Here is a 22380-nt window from a genome sequence, read left to right as displayed (position 1 = left end):
AAAAGGGGGACCGACTCCATATTAAAGTATATGTATTTGAATACAATGTCATTAAAATGTAATAGTCAGGCGTCCGAATACTTTTGTCCATATAGTGTATGTCTTTTTTCTGGGTAGAGTACAGCATTTGTGGATTTACCCAATAACGGCGTTCTCTAGAATGTATTCCTCAAGAATGGTGAGGGTCCACAGCATATTAAACATATTAAACTTTTAAAATGTGCCCTTTTAATGACATCACTGGTTTTTCAAGAGAGCATTTACTGCTGAATTGAAAAACTGCCATTGTAAGAGAATTCTGCATTATTGCAAACTTATACTTCACCTTATGTGTCAACCATCAACCATGATCATTTTGAAAAATACTGACCAACTGAACAGTCTTGCTTAGCTCTCCTGCTGTTCAACCCACTCCCTCTTTGCAAAGCATTAATAGTATAATCAGGAATAGGATAAAAGTCTTCATCTTACACAAGCATAAAAGATGTCTTCATCTTACACAGGCATTGCACAAAAGTAAGATGAGGTTCAGGGAAGACTGAGTTGATGTTAATGTCTACATCCAAGCATCTCTGAAGCAGCCATAGTTAATCAACCAAAGGTATTGTTTCAAGCAAATTTTGTAGGTGAATGTATAAGCTTATTCCAATAAATGATGGATTCTATGGTTCTGTGAAATTGTGAAGAACTGGTGCCTTTCTGTGCAAACTGAAACAATCTTTTTAAAATAACTGCTCACTGTCTGCTGCCCTTAAACATCTACTCTTCTTCAGAAAAACAAAGGATGTGGTTTCTGATCTCCCACAAACCTTGTTGTTTCTATGTTGGAATATAAATGCAAACAGAAGAAATCCAAAATGTCTACTTAAAGTTTTTTTCTTCTTTATTAGGAAAGTAACGTGCTAAAAGTTGAAGTTGAACACATTTTCCACACGTCATGCCCATTGTTGGAAATCATCAGTTGAATCATCAGTAAAGTGTTTAATCAGCAGTCTAAATTTAGCTAAATTTAGTAGTGCATTGCTCAAACAGAATGGTTTCAGTTTGAATTCTTAGAGCTGTGACCCCAAGCAGGTGAGCACATAAAATACATACTATACTCTTTCCCACAGCCTGACATTGTTTGGGACAATCATTGCACATATTTTCCACCCAGTCCAAAGATTCGCTCACAGGATCTGATGCTACTCCTTCCACAGTCACTTCAGTGTTTAAGGCAAGATGAAAGATTAGTTATGAATAGATTTTGGGCTTCTTGATCTTGTTAAATCTACTGTGGTGTTCATATCTGTAGTGTGAAGGAAGAGCTTAGCTCACACCATCAACTCCACTGCAAACCAGTTCACTGCAATTGTTTCATTGTGTCTGTGTAGTGACTGTCTGGGACAGCCATTAGTTCATAAGCTTCACCTGTACCAACTGTCCATTAACCTGTCTTCAAAAAGACAGGCAGGTTTGTGGCTGCAGAGCAAGAGGTTCACTTTTTCAGCAGTGTGGTGGTGTGGGTTTCTGGTTGGTTGTGCATTTAAATAAATGATTTGATTTTTGTCAATTTTACTCCTGTGTTTTTGCCAGAAGCATTTGACAGCCTTATTACACATACTGTAGGATTGATCACTGAGGTAAAAACAGACACACTATACAGAACGAGAAGGGAACGGGCTCTTAAAAAAGGCCAGCTGACAGCCCAAGTGTAATTTAAAGGGTTGCAATTCTCCTCAGACAGTAGATGCCTCTAGTGTAAGCAGTCCATTTTAAATAAGGGATTTATTAGCAATATCTGTATGCTCTCTTAAGGGTAACCTTTGTTGTTGTTGACATTTAACTCAAAGCAACATGAGCACAAAAGCAGTACAGTGATTTCATCCTGGAGTGGTGTCTTCACATAGTTATCCAAATACAGTGTATTTCCTTTTCATATCAACAAGTCTAATTGATGCATTTCTTCATAAGGTCCCTCCCTCCAACCCACCTGTTCCCCTTGCCCTTGGGCAGAAAGCCCACACGTAGGAGTCATGCGCTGGTCTTGCAGTTGTCCCTCCATTGCGCCTATAGCCCCTTCATTGGCTCTGCTGTGGCGTGTGAGGCCTCGGCATGCCGTTTCTGCCTGAGGAGATGTGCGCACGTACTGCCTCGTACTTCTGTCATCCTCTCCCCTCACTGTGTTTCCTCTTTGCTCTGCTGTCCCTAAAAGCCCTGCTTTCTCTCCCCAGCTCTCCTCTTTGTGTGTGTGCTGGCACAACACCCCCTGCCAGTGCTTCTGAGTGGAAGCTCTGTTTCACCCTGAGACATCAGGTCTGGCTTCCTCTTAAAGAGCTTATTAACTCTGACACTCATATATACCCTCATAAGAAAAGAAACTATAGATTGAATCACTCAAAAGTCCACCATTCTTCAAAGCCCATGAAAGCATGGGCACAAAGTGATACAGCAGCAATACCTTAGCAGTAGAACTTAATCTAAACAGTTCAATCCATTTCAATAACTGACGTCTTAATGGAAAAATGCTGATCCACAGGTACAGCCTACAGAGTCCTTCGGGCGGATCTGAGATGGAAGAACCCCACCACAGCACAAGGTAAGTCTAAGCTGCACTGCATTGAGCCTCCCTCTCAGGGTGTGTGAATGTCACATGATAAATCCACTTCTGTAGTTATTTGTATTTATCTGATTACCACATTCCCTGCAGTTGTTGCATTTTCTCATGCCACGCACGCATGGGTATTGACAGGTTTAACAATATACTGCACTTTATTTGCACTAATGTGCTATGTGCAGATGCGCTATCTTTTCCAACATTTTATCAAGGATTGTGTTTTATGTCTGGTAGGCCTTTGACCCTCACCCAAAAGTGTGCTTGTGTCTCATAGCTTGAACACATTGTACTAATACCTACACCAGTGCTGGGATTCACTCAAAACTGATAACACCACTTGATCCATCATCTGACTCAGTTCAATTCAGTCCTTCAGTTCTGCAAAACCCTACGTGCATGCATGGCTTTCAAAAGGATACATTCTTAAAATCTTAAAAAGTAAACTTTCCCCACCACTGAAATTTTCAATGAAGGATGACACTTCCCAAGATCATTCACCCTCTACATCATCTTCAATTCTGTTTCTGAAACGCTAGGTTGCAAAAAGTGGGGGGAAAGCAGAAAGGTGTCATATGTGTGAAGAAAAGCAATCTGCCCTACTGTGTTCAAGGGTAAAAGGGCAGACACTGGATTTGAGTCCACAGTTCAGTGCCTTTAACCACTGTGTACTATACAATGGGTTGTTTCTGATGACTACATGAGTCTTCAATGCTGCCTTCTTTGCAAGCAAGTACACTGGTGTCAGGATTAAAAAGTGTTTTCATTTCACACCAGATTTCCTGGTGTGGTACATGTTAAATGAGCAATTTGATCAAAGGGATCAAGCTATTGTGTATTTCTGGCAGTGTGTATATTCATCAATTTATTTTTTGGTTAATGTAGTTTGGCTGCTTGTTTGATAGTAAATCTGGATATTTCACAACATACTGCACTGTTCTCATGCTTACTGTTAGGTGCAGCATTTTATTCTAAGTGTCCTCTTATGCTTAATCCCAAACACAGGACATCCCAACAACCAAAGACAATTTGCAGAACTACTTGCTCTGTAAAACAACAAAATGGCACCAGAAAAATCAAGTAACTGAAGTAAAGCAATATGTAAAACTCAAAGAACCACAACATTTAACCCACTCTCCTTGCTAAATGAATACATCCAGTTCTCTGCATTCTCGTTTTGAAGTTATTTTACATCATCCAGTTTTCACCTGTAAAGATTTTACACTCAAATTTACCATGATTGTGTATCTAATAACCCAAGACTTTACTCCAGAAAATATAGTTTATTTGTAATCTGAGCTGTGTTATGGTTTTTGTACACCAATCACACTTTTTTAAACATGTGTGAAATGTTTTTGTTGAATATTTATTGTAATCATTTTGAAAACTCTTGCTTAGGGCATCCACCTAAAGACAGAGTAATTAAAATACCTCAAAACTCAAAACCTACTTAGCAAATATCAATTTCTATTACACCCACAAGCAGTAACTGTCAACCAGCAAGTGTCATATTTCTTACTGCTGATGACCACTCCTTTCTGCTGACAAAATTATGTATGTTTACCACGCTCCTCCTCCCGCTCATCCATCCTATTACCAGATTCAAATCAATACCTGGCCCCCTTCAAATTCTCAACTGACTCCAAATTCTTCCTAAAACTCCTTCATTCATAAATGTAAAGAAAGGAAGTGCTCAGCATTGGCCAATAAATCTCCAAAAAAGACACTTTCAATCAACTGAACCAGATAATCTGTACAGCACAATCTGTCCATAGACAGTCACTCTGTCCTCCAGCTTCATCTGCTAGTTCTCATGGCTTTGTATTACCAGAAGCATGGATGGGAAGACCAAGACAGGACCACCATCTGCATTTGCAATTATCATTACAAACTGGGTGACTAATTTTGTAATCTGAGGCAGAACAACCAAGTAGAAGACAGAGGGAAGAAAAAAAGATAAAATAAATTAACAGATGAAATGTTACATTTCAAAAGCATAATTGACTCCAGTTGATGCCATTACATTCATTCATTATATCCAATATAATCTGACACTAGAAATAAAATACTACTGCTTTAATACTCTGAAATTTTTTTTTTGTACATACACAATTCAGAAGGCACTGTATTATTTCTGATCCAGTTCCCTTAGATCTTAAAAATTACTGATGATATAAAACACATAAATAATTCAGAAAAGGGAGCCAAGAGTAGATGTCAATGGAACAATTCAAAGTGCTTTTTTGGTCCTCAAAGACTCACCAAAACCAGTGGTGAGTCTTCCCTTCCTTTCATATTAAGAGAATTGAGTTATCAAGTTACTTGCAATGCATCTTCCCGTTATCAGTAAACTGCATACCAAATCCAGAATGCATTAGAATGCTGAATTTTCTAGGGGGAAACTCCCTTCTGTCTGATCCTCTTTCTGAACACTTTCATTTTTACACTGTGAGCCTGGGATGCAAAGATTATGCTGTTGTCTATGCTGAAGCATGATTCTCATAAAATAATATGCAGATAATTATGGCTTGATGACACAGGTTAAAGTGGCTGCTAAAACAGAAGAAATTATGAATAATATTAAACTTTTCTATTTATATGGTTACAGAAAAAATCTAATCCCTGCAGAACTGCACCTTGGAACAGAACTTCCTGCCCCAAGCCTCCCATTGTCTGAGAAATGGATTGTGATGAACAGCCAGAGGGGGATATGTTTTTGGTTTGTTTTAAGCGACTGTTCACACCACAGACAGGCTAATCTACAATGTTATTAGGCTGGATTAAGTTCAACACTGAGGCTGCATCTACCTCTAAACCTTGCATGACCTTAAAGTTTACAGAAAACTCAATTCCAATGAATTTATGTTCCAGATCCACTGATCCAAAGCTGGTTTGCTGCCATTTGTGCTTGATGTCACTCAATACTGCTGTGCGCTTTCTGGTTTTGGGTTGGCACTGTAGAAAGGCAATGTTTCCTTAATGTTGCCGCTTCAGGATGAGGCCAACTTCCATGGTCAGGGCACCATGCAGCTAATTCTGTCTGTCACACTGAAGCTGACCCTATTGACATGTACGTCCTGTCTGCTGTCAGCAAACATTCTCAGCCTTGTCCCTCGACACTGTTCTCCTTATGTCACAGACACTGTGAAGGGCAAGTCTTCTTCCTCCTCCTCCTAGGCCACCATCCTCCTTGTCCCATAGACAGTGCACGGGTCTAGTCCTCTTCCTCCTCCTCCTCCTCCTCCTCCTCCTCCTCCTCCACTCTCACTGTCACTCGGTGCCAGGCGTTGCTCAGGACACCTCTGAGGTTCCATATGGGGGCCACAGAGTCGGGCTGCATGTTGTAGCTGTTGTCCACCGCCTTGCACACAATCTCCAGCTCATGGGTGCCCTCGGGCAGGGGTGCCGTCAGCTCCCACAGCTTCCACGCCCACGCCTGGCCCAGGGGTGAGGCCTCAGCCGGCCCCTCCTGCTCATCTCCACCCTGCAGCCGTGCCACCTGCCACGTCCGGCCGCCGTCCAGCGACACATCCACCCTCACCACCTCCCTCCCCCCACCGCTCCAGGCATAGCCCTTCACCGTCAGCTTGCCTGCGCCGCGGTCCACCGCGCTCCCCTCCGCCGGCTGCGTGATGGCCGACTGCACAGGCAGCTCCTGGATGGCGGGGGCAGACTTGAAGTCCACCGTGTCCCAGTCGGTGCTCGGGGAGAAGCCCTTGTAGTCGTTCTGCTGCCAGTGGCTGCTGCTCTCCTCTTGGCTCAGCGTGATCTTGCCCAGCCACTTGACGTTGCGAGCGCCCACAGTGCCGGGCACCACCACGCGCACCGGGAAGCCGTGGTCTGCAGGCAGCTCCTCACCGTTCATCTCATAGGCCAGCAGCACGTCGCCATCCTCGCTCACTGCCTTCTGGAGTGGGATGGACGCCCCGTACGTAGTGCCCATCACGTCCCTGTCCAGCCCCTCAAACTGCACATGCTGCGCCACTGTGCACAGCGTGTAGCCTGCGGCTATCAGCACGTCCCGCAGACGGGCACCCGACCAGGTGGCGTTGCTGATGGCACCGATGCCCCAGTTCAGGCCCTTCACCTGCTTGACATGGTTCATCTCTGAGCGCCGGTTCCCCGCGCACTGCAGTGTGGCTGTCACTGTGTGCTTAGGGAACTGTGACTTCAGCTCTGCTAGCGACAGAGACACTGGCCCCCCCGGGAGGCCCTCGATCTCCAGCCGGTAGGTCTCAGGGTCCACCTTGGGCACAGGGAGGTGATTGCGCTTGAAGAAGATGGCGGAGGGGGTGATGAAGCTGTCGGAGAGCAGCTCCGGGGGGGGCTCAGCATTGAATGGCTTCTGGCTGTTGACCCTCAGCGCTGGGTGCCTGGGGGGGTCACTGGAGTAGGGGTCGGAAGGGCTGGCCTCTTGCTGCTTGCAGTCCTCCGGGCTCAACTCCCCCACCTTATACTCACTCAGGATTTCCAGAACATGGTCCTGCCCGTGCACGGCATACAGCGCCCAGAAGGGCTCCAGGGCGCCCCCTGCTGCCAGCATGATCTTATTACCGCCTGGGTGCATAGCCACAAAATCTGTAATGTCGTAGACCCCGCCCTTATAGGTCACCCAGACCCCATCGGCCAGGGTGCGGTGCTTGGTCACCTCCTCCTGAGTATAGATGGGGAACAAGCAGGCCTCTCCGATGGGGTGGATGTTCGTGGCTGCTTGCTCCACCTGAAAAACCAACAAGACAAATTGAGACACATGCAAATAGACACATGAAGGTGACACATGAAACTACACTGCATTCTATACACAGGTAGGTGTTCACATTTCCACTGATGTGGTTTGACTATTTAACGTGGTTCTGAAAAAGTATGGCATCATGTACATGTTTTCATTTCTTAAAATAACAAAAAAGGAACAATACAAAAGAAGCAACACATACAGTCGATATGGTTTAATTGCTGGTTGCCATTTTCCACATTCATCAGATGATTTGACAACAAAATGGCAGGCTCACATTACACAACACTTACCGCCACTCACTCATTTTCTTCACAAATCACATTTTCTTCTTAAAATCACAGAGCAGCACATGGTGCAATTGGACATGTCCAGGTCACCAAGCAGCACGTGGTGTAATTGGACATGTCCAGGTCACAGAGCAGCATGTGGTGTAACGATTGGACATGTCCAGGTCACCGAGCAGCTCGTGGTGTAACGATTGGACCTGTCCAGGTCACCGAGCAGCGTGTGGTGTAACGATTGGACATGTCCAGGTCACCGAGCAGCGTGTGGTGTAATGATTGGACACATCCAGGTCACAGAGCAGTGCGTGGTGTAATTGGACATGTCCAGGTCACAGAGCACCGTGTGATGTAACGACTGGACCTGTCCAGGTCACAGAGCAGCGTGTGGTATAATTGGACATGTCCAGGTTACAGAGCACCATGTGGTGTAACAATTGCACATGTCCAGGTCACAGAGCAACACGTGGTGTAATGACTGGACATGTCCAGGTCACAGAGCAGCGTGTGGTGTAACGACTGGATATGTCCAGGTCACAGAGCAGTGCGAGGTGTGGACATGTCCGTATTGCAAGCAACAAGTGTTAGAGCACTGGACTCTGAACCTGAGGCTCATTTGTTCAGATGTCAGACGGGACACTGCTGATACACAGCCAGATGCTTTACTCCAAGTACATTTGAGCTTCTGCAGCAGAAATCCAGTCATATAAATGAGTTACAGAACCTTTGAGCTGCAGAGATGTTGGATCAGCAAAAACACAAACTGTGCATTCTGAAATAAAGCATGTTAGCCTGTAATTAACACAGTCCAGCGCACACTGTGAGAATTTCAGCATTACAGTAGTTTTTAGTAAAAAAAAAAAAAACCACAAAATGTCACAAAATGAGGTTTTTACTGTATATGGTAAGTGTAAATGCTGCCTAATATCACTGACCCTGGATCGCTTTTAGTTTTTTTCTAACTAAAGGGTTAGAGTCATGATTAGGACTGGGTCAGCTGATCATGCATTGGTTGGTGGTAGGAATCATAAGAGGTGGCCCCCACAGACAGACCAACCTCTCACACTTTGTCCAAAGAGAGGGGGCTTCCCTGGTGTACCAGCCAAAACAAAATCAAGCTCTTCCAATCTGGGGATAGAAGAATACCCAAACTTAAATAGCTGAGTAATTGTTTCCCTTTTCCTCATATGTTATGTAGTGAGCTTTGTGGTGCAAAATGGTTGCTGTGCATCACCTCCCTTCCCCCACCCTGTAAAGCACAATGAAATCCATCCAGGGCTCTGTATAAATGCCCTCTATTGAACTGTGGCACACCTGACTTCGGTGTAGTCTGTACACCAGCACGGCTCCAGTCCCGGCCAACAGCCCAGCAATCACGTGACTCCAGCCGGGGGAGGGGGGGCGGTATCGCGGACCCGAGTCATGGTGCCCGCCACTGCCAGCGCTGCTGCTCTGCCAGGTGCACTGGCTACCTCCGCACACCAGAGGGGAGACTGCGGTGTGCCTTGGCTGAAACCTGGACCAAAATGCAATGTGGCAGGGTTAGGGAGCACTTTTTTAAACCACAATCACATTGCTGCAGTCCATCGCCTTTTTTTTTCTTGACTGAAATTCAGTTAAAATGTTTGCTTGTAACAGAACAAGATACTTAGCAACACAGAACTTTGAAACTGAAGGTCAAAATCAAAAATACAAACAAAATCTACACTTAATTCTTGACAGTTGAGTCTTGACAGAGATCAGCAACTCAGTGACTGAAGACCAAATGTTAATACAGGAGTGCATGGTGTCCGGAATCAGTTTACATGATTTTGCTTGGCCTGACGTGACTTTGATCCCAATTTCTCATTTCCTGACGAGAAAAAACATGAATAGCAATCTCCAAACACGCTAGATCATTTTCCTGCCATCACTTTCCTCTGAATTGTTAGCCTGGTGCCAGTATAATCTTCTCCACTCATCAATGAGTTACAACTGAGGCCAGAAACTCCGTTCGTAAAAGGCCGAGCAAATAGCTGGGAACATACCTTGCAAAGAGATATCTGATAAGGACCAATACATTATCATTAGCCTCTGTGGGAAATGATTAACTATGTGCCCGTGTCGCATTGGGTTAAAGTCAGCTGCCCTTAACAAGACCGGGCAAACCTGGCACTGTGCTGGCGAGCATCCAAAACATCTGCTGTCATGGTAACCCCACTCTTCGCTGCAGACCTCTATCACTCCATCATTCCATGGAATTAGATTTGCATGTTGTGTTCTGAGTATTTTGTATAGGATTTCAGTTTGCCTTTTGGTAGCTGTTTGATGTCAGACTGGTGCCATGGAAACACAAGGCTATAAGGAAGAGAGTGAAAGCGAGGCAGCTGGATGGGAAGTTTATTTTGGGATATAAAAAAAAGCAAATTTACAGAGTGGGTTTTATAACTTCCATATTACTGTAGTGCAAAGGTTGCAATAAGGAAGATTTATGTGTTTTTACAACAACATGTGACGGTGTGGTTTGTCACTTGGCCATACCTGTGGGCCCTGAGCAGGCTGACCCTGGTTAACCCTTGACAGTGCCTGAGGGACAGCATTGGACCGAGTCACCTGAAGAAACAGATGAGACAAAAACCACAAGCACTGTTCAAATTTGTACCATGCATCTACTGTAACTATGCACAATTTTCATTATTACTCTATGTTTCAGTCAAGTTTTTCACTAGTGTACATGTAACTACATGTTACTGAATAGTACCATTTCCTTTAAAGCTTTACCACCATGCTGTAAAATTTTAACTACAAATTTCTGAACCTCTTCAGACACACTAAGTTCTAAGGTAGAGTAACATTATGATATTTTTCAATACAATGATTTTTTTTTATCATGGACATAACATTTATATATTATATTATATAATATTGAGAAACATTCAGTTTTGCAATGATAGCTACAACATCTTATCTGGAACAGAGCACAAAATGATGATTCAGAGTGATGCAAAATTGTATATACAGAGAATGTGAAACTTTTCAAGTCAAAGTTTTAAATGCAACAAGCAAACATACATCATCTCAGCACTATGTCTATATGCAGTAGTGCTACAATGTTATGAGTAAGGTATACATTACAGATTGCTGTGACAGTTTTTTGATGTTGTAAAAGAAATTGCAAGTGGCTTGAGGGTGGGACACATTCTATACAGTGTGAGTCCAGGTTTGCTTGGTGATCTAACCTTAAGAGCACCGAGGCAGACAGGTTTTAATTCGCACCTGGTAGTGCTCACAAATACCAAACATACTCACTTTGGAGATATTTGGGTTTTATATTTCAATACTGGGGGAAAAAACCCCATGTTGCTGCTGGACCGGAGCAGACACACCCCAGAGTACAATGTAATGTGGGTAAAATACACTAAAGGATAAGACACTCCAGCATTTTAGGTTCCTTCCTCGATACAAGTAGTCCCCTACTTACAAACAACTTACTTATTTCTACAGTGTGACAAAGGCAGCATTCCTTATATACTGGTTATATAATATAAAGGACTAAATTCAAATCCATTCTAAATTCAAAATTTGCCTGAATTTGATGCTGTGAGCATGACACAGTTCACTGGAAAAGACTTCACTTCAAACAGAAAGCTCTAATTACCAAATTACCAATTACCATTTTTGTGAACGGAGCACTTTAACATCCTTCAGCACCCTTCAGTTCCTAAAGTGCCTCTGACACTTTCCACTCATTTTGAAATTTCTGCAGTCTTAGTCCAGCCTCAATCACTGGGGTCAAACAAATCTTTTCCCCCCAATATTTGTGTAAAAAAATTTCTGAAATGCTCTACAACTATGTTAGAACATTCTGCCATCTCCATCAAAGATGTAGAACTCCATTTCTCTGCAGGGACCTTGGTGTGGACAACGCTCTAATGGTGAATTCCCCCAGCAGGATGTAGAACTACAGCACCAGTTGAAATGTAACAATCCCCATCCCCATTCCCATTCCCCAGATATGCGGTGTTCTCTCAGGTAGACAGCAAACGTTTAATTAAGGCTTCAACGGAATCATAAGTGTTGATGCCGACAAGAACCAACTAATCCAAAACACAAAACCAACCAAACTAACGATCGCCATTGCAACCTCTGTGCATTAACATTCCTTGTGACGAGGGACTGCGAGCGCTCTCACGCCGCTCAGATGCTGGACCTGCGAGGTTGTCACCTCCTTGTGATTTCACACTCACCCTGACAGAGGAGGCCGTTGGATTCCCCTGTCTCCAGTATGCCAGATCTTATTCTGCACAGACCACAAGCACATACAGTAGACAAGGTCTGCTTTTGCACCCAGCACTGCCACCTGCCTCACAGAACTAAGTGTAATTGTCACCCACAACTGCATTCACCTCCAGCACCACAGTGTTCTTCCATAGAACAAATCTGATCAGACGTACGCTGAAATGCACATTGTTCGTTCATATATGTGTGCAAAAATCATTTGTCATTTTTTTTTTTTATTGAATTTTCATTTTTCTCTAACCAGCTCCCCTTTGATGAAGCACACTTATGCATGGAGGCTTTCCACTTCTATCCCTTACAGAACTGTGTCTATGATCCACTTGCCAAACCATGCTCCCCTTTGGTCTTCCCCCACACGAGACACTGTGACAACATAAAGCCTTTTTCACATATGCACTCCGGACAATGTCCGCAGAATCAGGTCCACACATTGTCCGGAGTTGCCCTTTCATACATGTAGCACACAACAGGAGCTTGTCCGTGTCAGACATGTTCTCACCTACTGGAAATATTCCGGTTTAGTTTAGGCGAGGGGTGGCGCCTGGGTAGAGCATGCAGGAAGCAGGACATGACGCAAAAAGTATGCTGCAGAAATCGCAGTGGCTGTATTCGAAAGCGCCTACTGAATACCGTGTACTACACAAGTATATACTTGCATACTACATGCTATTTTTTAGAGTTCATTTTTCAGTACCCAGTATGCGACCATTAATGATTACATTTGTAGAATGTTACATTGTTGCATGAAATCATTGCGAGTTTAGAAACGTCCAGAATTCCTCGTGGTATTTTCCAGTTACATGCCACTTGCATTCTCACAAGTGAAAAGTATTAACAAGTTCACGAAAAGTATTTACGAGTTGAAGTATTTTCAGGTTTTTTCTTTTCAAAGTCTTACCTTTCGGTGGTATGGGCACATAATGTGGCACGGAGGAGGAGAAGGCGAGCATAGCTATTGTACTTTTGATTGTACATTTATTATAACAGAAGTTTTTGTTGTTCGCTATGTAATGTTAGGTCACCAGTTCACCTACTCCACTATACCTATCACTATTACTTAGCTACAGCTTAGCTAGCTACTAACCAGATAATAAACTACTAACCAACGTTATTAGTCATTGTAAGAGACAAGTTTTGGCAGTATAGCTATAACTATCTCTTTAACGATCATTGGACTCAAAATAGCATGTATTTGGACGTATCCGCAATGTCAACAAAAGAGTGGAAAGCAATATACAGGCACGCAGAAAAGATTACGAAGCAGATGTTTGTATTCTTCCGGTTTTGTGCCAGTCGCATGATAGAAACGTCATCAACATGCCCACTCACTCACCATGGATTCTCCAGAACAGGACCTGCTCTATTCACACATGGACTCACTCCAACATTAATCCAATTCAATTCAATTTTATTTGTATAAGGCTTTTTACAACACAAGTTGTCACAAAGCAGCTTTACATTGATCCCAGGCCTGAAACCCCCTGAGAGCAAGCCTAAGGCAATGGTGGCAAGGAAGAACTCCCCAATTACCAGGAAGAAACCTTGAGCAGAACCCAGCTCAGAGGGGGAGCCCATCTGCTTCTGGTCTGCACTGGGCAGATAGAATTAGAGAGAGTCTTAAAGTTGTACAATGTACTTTAATACATTTGGGTTAGATAGACAGCAGTACTTAACATTACACGGACTTTGTACTAGGGAGCTGGCAGAGTGAAGTCTGTCTCATGTCCAGTCCGACTGATTTGGACATTTGCGTTCTCACATACAGCTCCTCCGGGTAACAGCTAGATAAGTTCCAGCTTTCAGTGCATGTCTGAAAGGGGCTTAACACAGAAGAGCACAAACAGAACCCTTTTACCAATCAATGTACTTCCAGAGACTCCCATCATAAGTTTACTAAAGACAATGGCAATGTGCTCAATTCATTCCTTAGATCTTGCCAAAAACAGCCACAACTTAACAGTCTTTTCTGCAATTGGGACATCTACCACTGTTCCTATCTAAATAGACCGTATTATAACTAACAACTGTTGTAAATAATTTAGTTAATTGTAACTCACAACTGGATCGCACATCCTTTTGATTGGTTACTATGTAGTTTTTCTGCAGCAATTTCCTGCCACACCCTTGCTCCAAAAGGTATCACAAATTTGGTACAAGGTGGTGTTGGTGATAACCGTGTCTGTATTTATGCTTGCCTGCTGTACCCTGTCGATGGTGGAGGTAAGGCTGGCTTAATACTGCGACCATACTTGGACTAAGGGTGTTCTTTCTCACACCATGGCTTACCTTCCATAAGTAGTGAGCGGGTGTGGGATCCAGGGTAACCAAAACTTAAAGTAACATTAATTTATGCAATATACCTCCTACAGAAAACAGCAATGATAATCCATCTTAATACAGCTGTATTTTTGTGTTGGTTATGTTTCAATTTAAGTCACTCAAAATGGAGGGAAAAAGCACCTCTACTGGTATCCTTCTGTTAGCACAATCACACATCCAACAGGGCATACCTGTAACAAACATTACTTGTGAAATGACATCAAAGGCAGAACTGCGTTCAATTAATGGCTCAATCAAACCCAATTAATTGCGAGCTCAGTGGGACCGACAGCATGCAAACATGGTGTGACCGCAGGGCGAGGATTCGGAAAGTTAAGTCAGAGTTCGCTAAGTTACGTCAACGCCTACTAAGCGGATGAATCTGAGAGCGGCTCAGCTGTCAAAACAACCATACCGAAGTACAAACCGCTTCAAGCAGAAATTGTGCCAAAGTGCCGACTAGTTTTGCCTTTACTGTTGTAGCAGTTTGAGCTTGAATTATGGTTGGGCAATCGGGTCCTGGATCAGCACTTAAAACTTCAGCCCCAAGCGTACAATCCACTCAATTTGACACAGACAGCGTTGCTCCCACACGGAACAGTAGTACAGCGAATGTTCTCTGGTTATTCGAGATTTTTCAAATCACGCTCAATATCCAAAAATATACACAAAAAAAATCCACTAACTGTTTGTTAGGAAACTGTACCATCGCAAGGACTTGATGCTTTTGTGCTACAATATCTCAAACCATATCATACTAGCTACTCCAAGGCGGATCATAAAACCAGACTAGTACGACTGGTGTATGATTAATTACCAATCTTTAAACGTTTTATTATCCGCCATAAATCTATCTCCAGCTCTGATAATACTTCAAAGTCACCCTGATTTCGTTCAAGACTGGCGTGGCTCTAAAGACTGTAGCGCCGCGGTGGCATTTTCAAATCCCGATTGTTTAGTCTGAAAGCCCGTTCCACCAACGTTGCAATGCCATGTTGCAAAGATGCGACACTGCTTTTGCCGGAGTTCAAAAGTCTAACCCTCGCCAATTGTGTGATTCTGAGAAGACTGCTCCAGATTCTAGTTTAATATTAAATACAGGGGCCGTATTTCAAAAATGATTACGAAAAAATAAAAACAAGGATGCTAGCAACTTAGTCTGACATTAAGATGATACCACGTCTCCAACCAAATGGCACCCTTAACTAGTTTTAAATGTATTTACAATAATAAGAACGTATTTCTTGACAACATTGAATTTTTATTCAATGACCGAAAATTAAGCTTGCTACAACCTGAACCCCTCTGCTTGGAAAACGAAGTTGCTCGCTAGTTTATGTCCTGAACCTCTATTGCAACACTCCACAAAAATAACAGGAAAGGAACAGCGTGTATTCTACTCGATGTCAAACTCTGCCAATAAACATACCCGCAACACCTTTTATTTTTCCAGACTGAAAAAAAAAACAGCAGGCTAGCTACCTCGTTACATAACTACACCAAAAGCAGATTAAACAGGCCTACTGAACTATTTCGTTTTATTTTAATGGTTTGCTTTCAATGGACTTAAACCATATGCTCCAATGTAACTGATATAGCCAAGCTAGCTAAGGCAGGCCGTCAATATAATAAGGTAACGTTGGCTCACAAAGATGAAATTTTATTACGTATTTAGTTTGACAAAGGCGTTATGTCAGCCAGGTTGTCACTTTCGTTTGCTTGTGACAACTGATGTTTTTAGAACACTACAGCATGTATGCGTTCGTCAAGATTCGGCAACCATAAGGCTACTAACCCAGCCAGCAAACCAGTCACCGAGCCAAACGCCATATCGCTAAAGCCATGCACAGACGCACCAAGTGGCTATCAGCTAGCTATGTTATCGCCATTTATTATTGGAATATACTAGGTATCACAATTTCTTGTAACTCAAGATAGCTAACTTAGTGAGGTTTTCGAACGATACAAATGTCATTCTTCTTTCGGGTGCCAATAAACGAAATCCGCATGCAGAGTCCGGTTTACAAATTAGCTTGCCTGCGCTTTCGAAATCAAGGCAGCCCACGTAACCTTTTGGAATTCTCAGGAAAAGCTGCTCATGTTACAGCGGATTGGTACCTAAATAATTATCCAGCTAGCCAGCTATCTTGCTGCATTCCAGGGACGTTAATACTGTTAGCAATAAGTTTAAGAGTTAAACAAGTTGACACTGCACTAAATTATTAACGTTAGCTTATGTTGCGAAATAGCGTGGCTTTGTGGAATTCCCCGTGTCATAATTTTAACTTTGGCTAGCTGGGTGCTACTAGCTAGTTAGGCTAGCTATATCACCAGTGCAATTTGATAATTCTTTAACAACTTAAATAAACTTTAGAAGGTATGCAAATAATTACAATTTAACTGTTACCATAATTTTGCACAATGACTCACTCTTTCTGAAGTTCATGAAATTGTCTCCCGGACCCTTACTGACAAGCAACTCCTTCCCTGCTCTTTCGCTCTCTTCCACCGACTGACCAACTAGCTAGCTAACGTTCACTACTTAAGGCTCCACCTCTCCACAGTAAATGAGAAAACAGTGATGTTCGAAGATAATCTGACCTTCCATGATGTGGGCGCAACACATACACTTGGCTAACAAGCAATATGAAAATACTTTCAACAGCCAGAGACTGGTGATGGAAGCCAAACAGAATTATATTCAGCGTCAAGCCAGGCTAAAACATACCCTGCCCGTGCACTGAAATTTTGGTTGGATCCATATTTACCCAAACTTGAAAACGCGTCACCGGTAGCCTACTTCGGGTCAAGTGGCGTCCTATTTGCTATCTACCGGACGGTCACTGTGATAGGCTGCGGGTGCAAGTAAAAGGACAACTGGGATGACATCAGCGAGTTAACGGAGATAGCCGAATGTGTCCGATTTCGTCTTTAACGATTGATCCAAGAGTAGGATACACCCGCAGTTCCCAAAACGGCGAGGAGCGCGTACAATTTTGAGTGAAATGAAAAGATTGGATTAATGAATCATTAGTTTACCACATTGTAATCTCTAAAATGCAGGTAAAGATATAATCAAATATTACTGGATAAAACACTTTCTTTGATTTTATCTCATTGGCGGCTACACAGCTAATGATAACTATCAATTAAACTTAGCTGTCAGCTAATAACAAATGGAGCAACATAAATTGTAAACAATGTATTGTCTTCAGAGTCATTAAGATGACATATATTCAAGGGTTGTACCACCAGCAAGATCTACATAATCAATGAGTAACAACTGGATAATTATTACCTGTTTAACAGTATAATGCGGTGGTAGTTTATTTTTCTCACTGCACTTTCTCACTGAGCCTGCTCTGCGTTCCAGTGTTAGAGACGAAGTATTTTGCATTTTTAATTTAGCCTATTTATTTATTTTTACCAATAAGTATAATATATTCATAAAATGTACTATACCTCCTCAAAGTTCTCCCACATTGTTATAATAAATGAATTATTTCCTACGTATATACTTATTTGGTAGACGTCACCGTAATGTTACTTCAAATTCGTACTGTGAATATACGTCGCAGTTCAAACGCAGAAATACATTCTCAGATGTTCCAAACATGATGTTAATAAAAAAAATATATTTTATTTATTTATTTTTACGATATTTTATCGGCCCATTATTGAAAGCTCTTAATAGTCACACAAAGTCCCGCGCGTGTAGATGTATGTGACGTTACGGACCCCTGCGGCTTCGGGTTAGTCTATAGGCAACACTGGTCAGCTGATGTTGTTCCAGGTACCTCCTTGTTCCCTCCTGATGGTAGGCCTACGCTTGTCATGATAAATAAACACGATGAGTCAACAGATGAAAATTCAGAGGATACAAAAATCCTCAGTTTCATACCACCATGGGGTAGAGGGCACTGATTAATAAAATACCTTTGTAAGTATCGGTATACTCAGGTAGTTTAAAAACATCGATGAAAACCAGACGTTAGGCTACTATGATCTAAAAACGGAAGTTTATATATTTAAAAAGCACAAACCTCTGTTTTACTCGTTAATGATATTTAGGTATATGAAAATTCACGAACTCTTTATGGTGGTTAATGCCATGCCATAGCTACCCCAAGTTTGGTGCTAAGGTCATATGATTAGCCATTACTTTACATTATATTTGTTTAGGCTATCAGATGCCTGACCAACCTGGTGCCCTAAGCAAGATTTTAGCTGGTGCCCCTTGCATCCACCACCACAGTTAATTGTGGTTTTAAACTATTCTTTATGGTCACAGAACACGACAAACACTTTCAAACAGCGGAACATTTCACAAATCTGAGGTAGAACATTCAAAACAATTATAATGATAAAATCTTTTTTCAACATCAAAATATGCATGAGTTAAATCAGGTAAAATCCTATTGACATTATTGACATTGTCAATAAATAAAACAATAAATAGACAAATAAATCTGCGTGTTCTAACGGTTGATATTGTTTCAAACGATGAAACAGGATTGTGGTGTTGCCTGTCTTTGATGGCACGTGTCTTCGGCACAGTTTGCACTGCACGCTGCTCTGTTTTTTTTTGTCGGATTGTAAATAGCCAAAATATCTCCAAACTACTGAAGCTGAGTGTCTTCGTCCTTCGAGCTGGTCGTGGTAGTGATGTTACCCTTGATACCGAGGCTTCGAAGCTTGTGTCAAGAACTTCAGGCACTTCCCCTCGGAGCTCCGTATCGAGGCTTGTATTGTTTTGGCGAAATTACGTCATCAGTGACGTTCGAAGCCTCGCTTAACCGCTGTTTCAAGAAAAGTTTCAAGTTTGGCGCAACGTTTCGACTATTTCTCTCGAATGCATGGGTTGTTGTCAGTGTTTGAGGTAGCTGGAGATTCTGAGTTGTGATTTTGTGATAATAAGATATTGATTGAGATGGAGCCAGCAACGTGTAGACAACTCTGATTTGATTTCTCCAGCTTGTAGGCTATGATTTCCATGAAATATAACATAAGCCTAATTATTATGTTGTTATTTCGTGTTGTCATGTCACTTTAAAGAACCTTAAATGTCAGAATGGCTTACACTACCCAGATAAACACTCACTGATCAGATGATTTATATTCAGTGTGCGAAATACCAACATTTAGGTTTCAAAAAGGGGGGGGGGGGGGCGGTTGTGGATAGTAAATAAATATTTGAAAAATATGTGCTTAGTCCCTAACGGAAATAAATAAGTAAATTGTTTTATTTACTTAAGTCTTGTCACTGAATAATTGGATGAAGAATGTACTTAATTTTATGAAAACCCACACACGTCTTTTGACCACAACTTTTGAATCATTGCAATGAAAAGCAAATACATTATTTTGTGCTTATTTTTCATACAAAGTGGGATGTAATGTCAGCCCTATGTTGGAGAAATTTGCTGTGATTTCAAAACCGAATTACTCGCGAACGCTTTGTCGCACAGAGAAACTAGTACCATCGGAAAGGGTAAGGTCTGCTGTTTATTTTGATATGCGGTACGTTGTGAAGCGTGAGGGACTTCGTGACTTATTCAGCCGAGAAGCAGGAGTATGAACATGGGTGAAGAAATCAGTAAAGATATTACTTCGCAGAAGTTTGATTTGTCTTCATAACGTGATTACTTCGTTATGTACAAATATGTGACTAGCATCACTACATAGCCCCGGTTCTGCTCTTTCTTGTGATATGTGTTCCATATTTGTAATGACGAGTTCATGTGTAATTCAAACAAGAGTAAAGGCTGTGGAGCTGGACGCAGAGCTGTATGCAGATTGTAACTATGATTTAATTTACAAAATAACACTTACCATAAATACTTAAAATGAACTATTTCTTTATTTGACATGACGTTCATGTGTAGGCCTATGCACGTGAATGAATTTTTCTCGTATCGTATTTCCATTGACCAGCAGGTGTCCCTAGAGTGCATTCGAAGCCCCGAGAAATGAACCACTTTTCAACACATCTGGCTGGAAAGTTTCAAGGCTTCATGAAGCTTCATCTCGCCATCACTAGGTCATGGGCACTGCTTTTTCTTCGGTGTCGCTCTGCTTATTTTGTTTATTCCGCTCCAACTACAAGCCTGTCAGCCACTGTGTCTGTAAACAATACCATGTACTGGCCTGAATTTATACCTCTCACCGTGCAACCTAACTTGCGCAATGCATACCTCTGTTCCTGTGACATGATTGGCAGTTCGTGATTCATTTTTGTGCGTGCTATCTAAGCATGGACATTAATTATATAGAACATTTGTTATGTTTCTCAAGTAAAATTGTATCGTGATAATTATTGTTATCGTTTTATCGCCCAGCCCTACTTACAACTATTAATTACAAAAGATAATTGAAAAGGAAAAGCATTTTAATTGACTATTACAAGCAGGGCTAACGTTTGCTAACTAGACTGAGATGTCAATAAAAATGTATGCCTGGCTTCTTGAGGCAGACAGTGGATGGTTCGTGCAGCACACTTAAAAGAAAAAAGTGTATTTCTCAAAATTATGCTGTAGGTTATTCCCCAAACACCTGAATAGCCTTTCCAACTTTCCCTACGAATTTAAGGTGGGAGTAACTGACGTTAACTCTAGCTAATTATTAAATTAGCGAACGTTACTATCGTCCAAAGTAAGCTAGTAACAACCTGTTCCAATGGTAAGTGGTATTACTATGCAATAGATAAACTATTCATTCATCACATTACCTATGTCTGCTTCCCTGCTTCTTCTTTTTCTTCCCTGGGCACCAGAGGGCTTCGGTCTTTTTACATGATTACTAGGGCTGGGACGATATGCGCTTGTCACGATATGATATTATCATGATACTTTGGTGTTGATTCGATTCGTATTGCGATTCTACAAGTACTGCGATTCGATAGCATTGATTATTGCAATTTTTCTGGCACTATTTTCATTCGTGTCACAGTATTCAGCAGCCCAAGCGTTTAGAAGCGCCCTCTACAGGCCTGGTGGAATTCTCGGCCACTCTTGGCTCACATTTGTCAGTGAAAGCAATACAGCAGTGCAGTGCCACTATTATGCATATGATGTCACAGAAAGTATTGATTCTGGGAAGAAGTATCGATATTTAGTATCATGCTATAAAAAATCGCGATATATCATGAATCAATTTTTTTTCCCACCTCTAATGATTACGCTACTGATGTTAGCCTAATCATATCACATTTCACGGTCACTAGCTCAGATAACTCACCCATCCCACAAGCAGGTAAGTCCAGGTGGGGAAGGTCTGGTGATGCGCCAGGGTGATGCTGCAGGTAACCCAGAAAATAGGCTAAGTAGTTATGTTGTTGTGGCCTTTTTTTAATATTTCAAAATAATAGTATTAAAATAGTATTAGTAAAAAAATAGAAAAAGTTAAAAGTTTTGATTTTTTTTTCTTCCCTCATTTCCTATGGATGGATGGTGCCCCTAGCATTCACCTATACTGCCTATGCCAAGGCCCAGCCCTGTTCAGGACTGCATATATTGCTTGAAATTTTAACATCTTATCAATTTATACAGCAAGCAAAGGAACAGCCTTCACTGGTGTGGATTATGTACGTTCCGCCTGATACTGACTGCTCTTAAATGTGTAGCCCATTTGGTAAAGTTTTGTACAAATATTATGAATAATGTATAAATAATCATGTTCATGTTAGATGTGTGTATTTACAGCAACCGGTGCTAGCCTTAGAATCTCTCCTGACTCTCCTAACTGATCAATTTCACCAACGTCATTTAAAACTGGTGAATTGTTTTTCTGTGGAGAATGTATGAAGCCTGCCATTGGCTTAACGAGCCACACCGTTTACACAACAACTTTAAAACAGGTGCGTGGACGTAACAACAGTTGTTTGTTGTGGAGTTGAACGTTTAGCAGAAAAGGTGGTTTAGTTTGCGGCTGTCCAGTGTGGTTACTATTTTAAGATATTTATTTAGAGAAAAATCCTCCTGTGCCGTATTATGTGCCGGCCATCACCCAGTGCGGTAACATATGTGGATATTGTTAGAGTTGTTTACCAGCCCTGCTTCTCGCCACTACTGTCCTGCGAAGGTAGTTAGAAACAGGTGAGACCTCGAAATGCCAAGGTATCTACAAGCTATTATGGATTTACGGATGTGCAGGTTTTGCACAAAATGTGCGCCCAA

At 41.9% G+C, this 22380-nt stretch overlaps 1 protein-coding gene across 3 annotated transcripts; it reads right to left on the bottom strand.

Annotated features, from left to right (window-relative positions):
* Positions 1-625: 625 nt before the first annotated feature.
* Positions 626-17049, bottom strand: LOC118778829 (sulfite oxidase-like). Of its 3 annotated transcripts, none has more exons than XM_036530580.1 (4): positions 16975-17049; positions 10130-10201; positions 8924-9125; positions 626-7313 (listed from the first exon to the last, which is right to left on the bottom strand). In XM_036530580.1, the coding sequence occupies exons 2-4, from the start codon at positions 10186-10188 to the stop codon at positions 5808-5810; spliced, it is 1767 nt and encodes a 588-aa protein (XP_036386473.1). In that variant the 5' UTR covers positions 10189-10201; positions 16975-17049; the 3' UTR covers positions 626-5807. The 3 variants fall into 3 exon arrangements, with proteins under 3 accessions (XP_036386473.1, XP_036386474.1, XP_036386472.1); XM_036530581.1 differs by having other exon boundaries at positions 16935-16999; XM_036530579.1 differs by lacking the exon at positions 16975-17049 and adding an exon at positions 16637-16862 and having other exon boundaries at positions 627-7313.
* Positions 17050-22380: the final 5331 nt, after the last annotated feature.

The sequence above is a fragment of the Megalops cyprinoides genome, chromosome 6 (assembly GCF_013368585.1).
Source record: "Megalops cyprinoides isolate fMegCyp1 chromosome 6, fMegCyp1.pri, whole genome shotgun sequence".
NCBI lineage: Eukaryota > Metazoa > Chordata > Actinopteri > Elopiformes > Megalopidae > Megalops > Megalops cyprinoides.
Note: the sequence above shows the minus strand (reverse complement) of the source record. Positions and strands in the feature narration are given on the sequence as shown.

What these genes read in the sequence shown, in the direction of transcription:
- LOC118778829 (XM_036530580.1), bottom strand. Translation starts at nt 10,188, where the DNA reads ATGCTGTCCCTCAGGCACTGTCAAGGGTTAACCAGGGTCAGCCTGCTC. An exon ending in AGCCTGCTCAGGGCCCACAG is followed by an intron (nt 9,126 to 10,129) that starts GTATGGCCAAGT and finishes ATTTTGGTCCAG; the next exon opens with GTTTCAGCCAAGGCACACCG. An exon ending in ACAGACTACACCGAAGTCAG is followed by an intron (nt 7,314 to 8,923) that starts GTGTGCCACAGT and finishes TTGGTTTTTCAG; the next exon opens with GTGGAGCAAGCAGCCACGAA.